The 10614-nt window shown below is 36.5% G+C and overlaps 1 protein-coding gene across 1 annotated transcript in view; it reads right to left on the bottom strand.

The window, feature by feature from the left end:
* Positions 1-1331: 1331 nt before the first annotated feature.
* Positions 1332-10614, bottom strand: part of mcm3ap (minichromosome maintenance complex component 3 associated protein) — a 36566-nt gene continuing 27283 nt past the window's right edge. The window contains exons 25-30 of the mRNA XM_030157954.1: positions 10055-10445; positions 8817-9095; positions 5665-5794; positions 4930-5115; positions 2688-2838; positions 1332-1785 (exon numbers count right to left, since the gene is read on the bottom strand). Coding sequence (XP_030013814.1) covers positions 1633-1785; positions 2688-2838; positions 4930-5115; positions 5665-5794; positions 8817-9095; positions 10055-10445 — 1290 coding nt within the window. The 3' untranslated portion in view covers positions 1332-1632. The remainder of the gene's footprint in view (positions 1786-2687; positions 2839-4929; positions 5116-5664; positions 5795-8816; positions 9096-10054; positions 10446-10614) is intronic.

The following is a 10614-nucleotide window of genomic DNA, read 5'->3' as shown; positions in this document are numbered from 1 at the left end:
CCTGACTGTGAATCACTTACAATTGTATTAAGCTTTGTTTTCAGTCCGTTCGCATAAATAAATGTTAGAATTTTATAATCACTATTTAATAAAATAATGGGTCTAAAATTATCTTGAGCTGGAAACGAAGCTTCAATGGGCTCTATGCACAGCCCCACTATGTCCTGAACTTCAGGTGGCTCCTTTATTTCCTGTGTTTCATTATGGGACACACTGATTAGTCCAGGTGTGTCTGCTACTTCCTGTTGTGATACTGTGGTCTGACACACCTGGGGTAAAATAACACTGGTCTACAAGTAAAATGATTTCAGAATAAAAGTAGTAAACTTTTACCACGAGTGAGTCACTGATAAAGAAAAATCAAGTCAAAAATGCTGGTTGACTAAAGTTTCCAAGATATAGTCTTGGGTCAAAACGGGAAATTCGAGAATTAATGAGAATGGGTTTTACTCACTGCAAAAATCAAAATCTTACCAAGTGTATTTTTCTCATTTCTTGTCAAAATATCTCATCACACTTAAAATAAGACATAATCACCTAAAGAGCAACTTTTCAGTGAGATATAACAACTTATTTTTATACAGTAGATTTTGAAAATCTTATTTCAAGAAATCTTACCAAGATAATGTTCACTTGTTACAGTGGCAGATTTTTTTTTTTCCTCAAGTCAAGATTCTTTTTTTTGCTGAATTCAAGCAAAAAAAAAATCTGTCAATGGAACAAGTGAAAATTATCTTGGTAAGATTTCTTGAAATAAGATTTTCAAAATCTATTTTCTGAAAATAAGTTTTTATATCTCACTGAAAAGTTACTCTTTAGGTGATTGTCTTATTTTAAGTGTGATGAGATATTTAACTAGAAATGAGGAAAAATACACTTGGTACAATTTGGATTTTTTCCAGTGCTCAAAAGGAATATTTGTCTCAGACCAACCAGATCTACTACAAAACACTGTCTACACAATACAACACATTCACTTTACAGGTTCTATCTAGTGGAAGATTTATAAATCTATTGTACAAATGTACATAAACCAATATATATGTAATAACACTTTATTATACACCTTGAAAACATCACCAAATCAGCACTTTTGTCATTTGTTTTCCAATTAATATTAAAATCCGCAACATTTAGCACATTTAATCTCTGAGGCAGATCATTTCTAAAAAAAAAAAAAAAAAAAATATTGTAGACCAGTGTAACATACTGGTGTAGTTTAAAATATAAACTATATCCCTTGAATCTTTTTCAAGTGAAATGTTACTGTAAAAGACTTCAGGCAGAAAAACTGACATTTTCATAGACTGACAGATGACATACATGACAGCTTCTGAAAAATAACACCTTTATTTTCTATTTGGTTGTTGGACAATTTCATAACTCAGCAGTACAAAAGTTATTTGTATTTGTAAAACATAAATGCTATCACTTACTGGGGGCAAAGTATTTTGACATGGCAAACAAGGCAAACAAGTTGTCTTCAAGATCAGATCAAGATAAAGCATCAGATTTTCACAATTTGTAACTGCAAACCTAGTACTTAAAAATAAATCTAATGAGTTCAAACCTCTGGGACAAAGATAACTGAATCAAAAAGAGGATGCATAGCTTGTATTAGATGATGGTTGTTCAGTCATCGACAATGTTCAGTAGACCATTGAGCTGTAATCTGAAGGCCAGTTCTTCTTCTTGTCTCGCCGTAATCTGACGCTGAAGGTTTTTCAATCGCTGCGCCATCGATTCAGTCGGGCTCGGGGGCCAATCTGCACTTTCTGAGAGCTCCTGGAAAGTTTAACAATAAACATGCATGATATACTGCAATCTGTAGTCCCAATGTACCAATGAATGAAAAATAAATAAATAAAAAACAACTTTTTAAAAACTTCTTCATACTGTGTAATTTTTATTTTACTGTGCAAAAATAATGCCATTACTTTAAGAGCTTTTCATTCATGTATATCAAGCCTATTCTGAAATCAGACAAATTTCATCCCAACATTTAAAACATGTAGGGGAAAAAAATCAGTGCACTTCACCTAATCAAAATCAGATTTGGCAAAAGTCCACACATACCAGAGTTTCCTTCACTATAAGCACAGACCACATGCGTATCTTCATTAGGGCTGCACGATATTGGAAAAAACTGACACTGCGATTTTTTTTAACCCTGCGATGTATATTGAGATATGAAAAAAAATACTCAGGAGGATATAATAGCTGTGTGGTGCCGACATAAATGGTCAAACAAATTAGTTGTGTTTCCTCTCATTGTGGCAACAGGTGCAAGACACTGTCAACACAGAACATAGGTTTCAATATCATCCTTCTAATAGCCAAAATAATTCGAGATAACTGACGTTGCTTTTCTTTTTGGCACCAAGTCTTTGTTTTCGGTGATTTTTCTCTTGTTCGTTGCTCATTTTTCAACGTTGCAGTGTTTCCTGTGGAACTGACCTGTTGGTGTAGCGACGTGTAATGGGGGGGGGGGGTGTCAAAAGGGTTCTGAAGGACAATTCTAGTGATTGTACAAAACAAGCTGAATGTGAATCTATACTCATACTAGAGTGAACAATGTGTGGAGTTTTGCCACTTCAGTCTCTGAACACTAAAACAAATGATGTCCCTTTAAAGGAACATAATTTCTGAAGACCTAACAGGAAGGAAAGGAAGGATAAAAGTCTAACCTCTTCTGGGACTGTATCTTTTGTCTTGGCTGTGGGTGGACGCAGCATGGTTGTGGGCGTGGACAGCAGAGTGGACGATGGAATAAAGAGAGGTGTATATAAGTAGTCCAAGGGATCACCGTCCCTCCAACATTCAAACTGTTCCATAATCCTGTTGACAAAGTGCAAAGGTACTGGTTACTTTTGACAAATTAAAAAGATAAAAAACAGTGACTTTACTGAAGATCTCTTACATCCAATCTAATAAGTATTAAATCCAAAACAGTAACAACAGTTTAGAGCAGGAAAACACTGATAGATAGTCAGTTCGCCAATATCAATGAGCCCGCTTACATGCACACTAATACTGCGATCATTATCCGGAATTATCAGATTATTCCAGTGATCATGTAAACAGTATAATCTGATCTGTTTTATCAGATAACAGCAGTAATCTGATTATGAGAAATCAGATTAACACACCTGGATTTGTCCTCAATACTCTGATGTCTACCTGCGAGTTTACAGGTTAATCTGATTTATTTGATTCTTTTAATCTGCGCATGTGTAAAAACAATGAAACTTGGAGAAAACAGAAGTTACGTAGTCAAACGTGAGCAGAAGACAATAACAGGAAGTTTGATTCTATCATCACTATGCACATACGTACTACGAAAGAAATCCTATAATGGACTGCAGCATCTAAACTGGGGTTTCTGATTTTCACATTTCTGAAGTGCATGTAAACATGGCAGATCTGAGAAATACAATTACCCGATTACTCCTAGTTTTGGTATTTTTATGGTCATGTAAACAGGCGCAGTGACATTAACTTGACTTTTTGAATGAAGTGGCAACTAGAATGTCAGCTTGATAATAATTTAAAAAGAAATCTTAATATAATATCTAAAACAGGAATGCCACTTCTATACCTCAAGATAGGGGTTTAAATCACATCTTATACACACAGCAGTGTCTTGCGCTCAGCAGTTTAACTTTATCTATGGACCTTGCTCATCTGTTTAACTGTCTATCAATTCACTATTTATGTTGTAATAATTAATTTAGAATAAATTAAAAGAGTTGTTATTTTAAAGGGTTTTATTGTTGTTTTATATGTTGTATAAATGTTAAAAACTTAAATAAGGCAAAAGTACTGACTCATAATCTACAGGTTTCAAATGACATAATTTTAGAATCAATAAAGTTTAGAAGATTTTGTATAAATTATAATAGAAAACTATTAACAGTAAATCAAAAAATAAAACAAATACATCCTTTCATGTGAACCCCTTAATCTTGACTGTTGTAAATTTGCATCAAACATTTTCCATTACAAAATCAGCTGAGATAGTGTATGTATTGTGAATTGCATCACACCCAAATTTTCATCCATTTTATGTGCTATGGTCAAATTAACAATCTTCACTTTATTTAACATCTGCTTGAAAACACAAATAATTCATTTTTTAATATATGTGTATGTAAATTCAGGCTTAAGGGGTAAAAATAATTTCTTTATATTTAAGTTTTCTATTTGGTGCTCAAGATTGGCCGATGTTGATGATTTGTATTTGTATTATTTACAAATTCAAGACAAATTTGATTTACAAATATCCATTACAATCTACATTTTATTTCCATTCATTATTGATGTGTTGCTGGTTAAATTATTATGGTTAAATTGCAAAGAATTACCAATATATTGGCTAATATTATTTGATATCTGCCAATAGTAGTATTGGAGTATAAAATGAGTTTTGTAAGAACACACCTGTTCTTACAAAACACATCCACATCTGGTTTTGAACCAGAGAAACGGCACCAGTGTGTGTGTGATTGGCCGCCTGCCACTCACTTTAGTTGTTCTGCTGTCAATAGGCAGCAGAACAACCAAAAACATTTTTTTCATGAACTTGTATGGGACCATTCAAAGACAGAAATTAACATCTGCATCAGCATAGGCTATTGGCCCAAATGTACTTTTAAATACTATATTAGGAAACAATTGTACATTTGGTGCATTCCAATTAAATTGTGTTTCTATTGTCTTATACCTTATTTACCTGCACATGTTTAGAAGAAACTGCATCATTGAGGTCACTTGAAAAGGAATAAATATCTAATGACACTAACAGTAACAGTACAAGATGACTATAAGATGATTCATTATGCTATTTCTTTTTTTTAAATCAAATACATCTTCTGTTTCAACAATGCTGATTAAAAACATTGTATAAAAGTAAGCAGTGTTGCAGCTGACCTTTTGCTTTCAGCCTTTTCCTTCTGTAAGCTCTGTAGAACATTGTGGGCCAGGAGTTCTTGTGCAGTAGGAGTGTGACTGATAACCAAAGAGGCTTCAGGAGCCTTGACAGGCCCCTCAGGACTCTGGAACAGCCTCTGTCTGAGGGACAAACTGCTGGGTGAGGCACAAGCAGCTGCACTGACCCTGAGGGAGGGATTGAACACAGGTCAACTTGGATGACATTCTATTGTGTGCACTTAAATACATTTTAGAATATCAAAAATAAAAAACAAGAAAAGCCAAAGACTGGTGTCTTTTATTGTTCAGCAAAAAATTATGAGACGTGAGAAAAAACCCCAAATATAAATACAAAATGGTGTTGTATTTCAGTGTGATTTTCAAGATTCTGTATTTCATTTTCAGACTATCTTTGAATACCTCCTGCATTATAACACAAATATCTGTACTTGCTTTTAATCTCTTTTGCTAAAAAACAGCGGGTAGAAATATCCTATTTTTGACTTTTATCCTTGTGTATTTTTCACTTTTGTTGCAGTACATCAGCTTTTTCCAGTCGTTTTATACACAACAATCTGCACTTCTACTGAAGTACAGAATATATGCACTTGTGTTACCCTTAGATGTGAGAACTATATAAATTCCTCACAATAATAAGTGTTGGATTTTGACACAATGAACTGTCTTGTGCTAAAGTTTTTCCAAAAGTTTCAAGGGTAGGTTTCTCAGTCTTACCCCTTATTCTCCTGATACTTTTCCCTGTGAGTTTGTCTGACGGCCTGGGTCCATTCCTCAGGTGGCTGGAATCCTGTCAATGCCTTTGAGTTAAAGTAAACCAGGATCGCTCCATCTTCTGTCACAGCATCTTTAAACAAGATTTTAAAAAAGTGTTATGTTCTATTAAACTAAAATTTACTGTCCCTGTGAACAAATAGCATTACTTGTCATTTATTTTAGACCAGGGTGAGAGGGCCACGTTGATAAAGATAATGTAAGCAAAGGGTCACACATTGAAAGAAACAGTGTGGCTGGAAGGCAGCTGAATCAGGTGGTGTGTGTCCTGAAGCTGCTTAAGGACTGTGCTGTGTGAACCTTTGTAGTAAATCTTCAGTCTACAGATCACAAAGGTTCGAGCTCATACAAAAACAATCATACAGATGAATGCTTTGAAAAGGGACTGACTCAAGTATGTTTCCTATGGAGGTTTAAGTCCTTACAGATCTTCATTAAGGGGCTGCAGAAGATTTACCAGTTGGTATTAGGAAATCTGTTTTCTAATGCTGCAGTCTGGTGAGGAGGCAGCATTAAACACAAGGATGCAAGATGTCAGGACAAACTGGTGAAAAAAGTACTGTCTGTGACTGGAGGGAAAGGAGTAGGGAGTGTAGTGGAGAGATGGGTGTTGGTGAGGGAAACTGTAATAATTCAAGTGGTCTAACCTGAAACCAGAATTTTTCTCACTTCTATGGCCTCAGTTTTCTGTCCTTTTTAGACATGTAATTGAGTTCAATAACTGGGTCAGTTTCAAGTATAGCCAGTCTAGTACTGTGTAGAAGCTTAGCTCCATTTATTCAAACCAGTCTATGATAGTTTGCATCAGGTTTAAAAAAGTACTGCATCAGCAATATGCCAACAGTGTCAGCAACAAATTCAACTTTTTTGGCATCAGTAAAAAAAAAAAAACAAACATTGGAAAGATATTTTTTTTTTGGCACCAATATTTCATGCCACAGTACTGTGGCATGAAATATTGGTTTGTCTATTGCCATAGAGCCAATCAAATGTTAGTATTTGTGCTGTTCCATGAACTCATTGTCCTCTTTTTGCCACAGTACTGTGGTCATATATGGGGTATACGCCCCATACACACAACAACCAAATTATGTCAATCTGCAAAAGTTTAATATCGTTTCCACCTTTCGTCCACATGACACCGGCATTGTTGGTGCCCTGAACCAGTATTTTTGGAGAACGGGTCCCAGAGTGGAAAAATCCCACAATGCCACCCTTGCATTGGCATATGGATAAACAAAACACCACTTTTTAGAAACAATAACATCATAGACGTAACCTCTTGCACAGGCTCACTGTATTCTTGTCTCTGTCTGTGTTTGTGTACAGCGCCACATATAGGTGTGGCATACGTATTACACTGTTTTAACTCAGTTTTCATGTTTCCACCTGGATGTAGATATTTCTTGAAAGGACACATTTATGGGCGTGAAACTTTCACTTTTTAAAAATACCACGAGCGTTGTCGTCTGGACGTAGCCTCCTGTAACTGGTACCCTAGCCTTTTCCTGTACCCAGATAGGCCCATGGCATGTGTGATGCTCATTGCCACAGCACTGTGGCACCAGGGTGACAGGTTACCAGTCTAAACAGGATATAACAAGGGCTGATTGGCTCTGTGGTAATAGACAAATGAGAAAGTTAGTCCCACAGTACTGTGGCAATAGCCACTTTTTTTTTTTAGTTCAAACATGTTTAACATTCAAAGTACTTACAAGACACTTTTATATTTCCTTTTCTTGCCATGTTTGAACAGAACAGCACAAAAATATACAGTTCTATTTCTTTCTTTAAACACTGACATTGTTGTCCTGGATTAAATTGGTTTTCCTCATCCTTATAAAATTAAAAATGGTATTTTATGCATTCCTTTAAACTGTACCGTTTCACTTTTGGTTTTCAGTAGTTACAGAGCACACCCCCACATACCCTCCCCTTCACTGTACCGAAAATATATCGAAAATGTATCGAACTGAAGACCCCTGTACCAAAAATAGGACCAATGGCCTTGTAGCTTACCAGCCAAATTAAAAGCTTTGGGAAATGTACCCAGATGCCATTTATTATCACCCAGTTATGTGTATTTATTATATTACAGAAATAGCCCATGTTTTGGTCATATGCCAATGAGATCTGTAAAAAATTCAAATTCCAACTTGATATCATTGATACTTACTGATTTATTGGATCAATCCACTTCCTATCTCTTATAATGGGGAAATTATTCAAAGTCACACCAAATCCAGAATCAGATTCGGATGGAAATAATTTCAATACCTTGTGTTGACATCAACATACAGAAGCTGTATACCAAGTTTGAAGTCAATCAGAACTGGAGTTTCGGAGAAGAAGACGATTGAAATTTTTTCCCCATAAGAGCCCATGTTAAATTTTCCGTAAGCTCCTGGATCCAGAAGAAGATCCTGATCAGCATGTGGACATTATGTTTTGGTCATCTCCCCATCAGGGCTGTACTGCAGAAATTTACACTTGATATCATTTATATTTACTGAGTTATTGCATCGATCCACTTCCTATCTCTTATAATGGGGAAATTTTTCAAAGCAGCACCAAATCCAGAATCAGATCTGGATCCAAATAATTTCACTTACTTTTGTTGACATCATCATAAAGAAGCTGTATACCAAGTTTGAAGTCAATCGGAATTGTAGTTTCGGAGAAGAAGACGATTGAAATTTTTGTAACAGACGACGATGACGACAGACGTCGCATGACGACAATAGCGTACGGCCTATCGGCCGGTAAGCTAAAAACGTACTGAACTGAAATGTTTCTATAGCGTTACACCCCTAATGTAAATGTTAAACCATTTGTTACAATGACATTAATTGCAATAATAAATTATGACATTTTTCCTTTTTGTTTTGTAGTCTGTTAGTAATGAAATGCCTGAATTTAATGCGTTGGAATACTTCAGATACAAATACAAAAAGTTTACTTTATATTTTACATTTTTATACATTACATTTTGCTGGTTCTTCTACATCTACTTCTGAAGACAAGAATTCATATGATATCCAGTCATTGGCATAATGGTGCCCCTGTTCTCACTGTAAAACAGAGAAAGTCCTCACCTTCACAGACAGGTGGTTCAGGAATCTGCCAGTCTTTTAGCTTGTAGTCAATGCAGATCACTAGTATATCATCCCAGGGGATCTGATCGAAGGCCGGAGACATGTTCTCATCTCTGTCAGTCCAGTTGCCCAAGGTTAGCTTGGATCCAGTGGTTCTCCTCTTCCTGGCCCTTTCCAGCAGATTTTCCAGCTGTGACATTAAGAGGGGTTGACTGCAGGGAGAAACTTGGATCTGAGTGGCGAAGCGAAAGATGGAGGAGCAAAGCTCAGACCATGAGCCTGAAGAGATGGATCAAAACAAAGGAAGGAAGAATTATTGTCCCTTGTTTAGACTGTTGTACCTGCTTAGAAAAATAACTCAATATCTTGTGTCCAAACCCAAAATGAATACATACTCTATGAAGTGGCAAGCATATTTGAATCATACCATGAAAAAACACCAAGTATGATTAACAGTTCTGAAGAAAAGTTCTCACACAAAATACTGAAAAATCAGTGTAGATTTTGAGGGACTGCTCTCTTAGGCTGCGCTCAACTTCGGTGGTCCTGTTTTCAAAAAACTCCACTGTAAAATATACTCCATTGCATATAGTTTTGTTTTGAGCAAATACATCAAAGAATATTCACTGTATGACATTTCATGGTATTGCATCTAAAGGAGCCATTTGGAAAGTTGAAATAATTTCAAAATTGCAGAAGGGTCTTCTCGCTTTTGAGAGCAACTGGATGAGGATTCATTTTTCTAGTTACTTTTGGTGGAGTGAATGCAATCTCAGTATCAATACTGGCAGTACTATTATCAAACTACAGACAAAAAGCTCTTAAATGAAAAAGAAACAAATAAACATAAATTTCAAATTTAAATACCAAATTGTACAATGCTCAAAACTGAGGTCAATGTGGTAGTTAAATATGGTGGATTTAGAAACTAAATGAAAATATGACTTTCTAACTGTCTTCTGGATCAGCACGAAATGGATCATGTTGACAGATACTGTCATGCAGCATGTGTGTGATTTTTTTTCTTTTCTTTTTCCCCCTCAGAGCATTAGCTGAAATCTATCATGTATACACGGATATCAATACATTTCTTACTGAAACAAAAAAAGTGACAAAAAAGCACAATGGAAACAGATATTGAAAAAACAGGTTACTTTTTCTGCTTCTCAAGTCTAGGACTCATTTTGAAAACATCTGAATTAAAAACCACCTCATTTTGAACAATCCCAGTCACTGACCTGTAGGGCAGAAATCTTCCCACTGTGGCAGCTGCAGGCTAAGGATGGCTTTGCGTAGCCAGGCATGATGCTGGACAGAGTTCCAGCCCAGATGAGGGACAAAGTCACGGGTGTGAGGCAAGCAGAACTCATACGGAGGCCATGACAGTCTGGACAGCTCCTGGGATGAAACTGTGTCAGCAACGTACGACAGCACAGCATTGAAGAGCTGGATGACAGGGGCCGGGTGCTGGGGAGGAAGACCTGCAGCCGCCCGCTCCTGGCGGTGGGAGTAAAGTCTACAAGTGAACTCAGTACTCAAGCTGGTCTCTATAAGCTGCACCAGGGTTTGACAGGAGAGGGGGAAGTGTGGTGGGGCACGGGCCAGCAGCCAGCACAGAGCCTGGTTCAGCTAGGGAAACAACAGGAAACAAGTAGAGCAAACAAGAAAATAAGCCATTCCAATGCATTACAATCATTACAAGTTAAATACACTCAACAAGAAATCCAAGATGTACCTAGTACTGAGCCTGTTTACATGCACACAGATACGTCGAATTATGGAGTTATCAAATTATTAG

The sequence above is a fragment of the Sphaeramia orbicularis genome, chromosome 16 (genome assembly GCF_902148855.1).
Source record: "Sphaeramia orbicularis chromosome 16, fSphaOr1.1, whole genome shotgun sequence".
Lineage (NCBI taxonomy): Eukaryota > Metazoa > Chordata > Actinopteri > Kurtiformes > Apogonidae > Sphaeramia > Sphaeramia orbicularis.
Note: the sequence above shows the minus strand (reverse complement) of the source record. Positions and strands in the feature narration are given on the sequence as shown.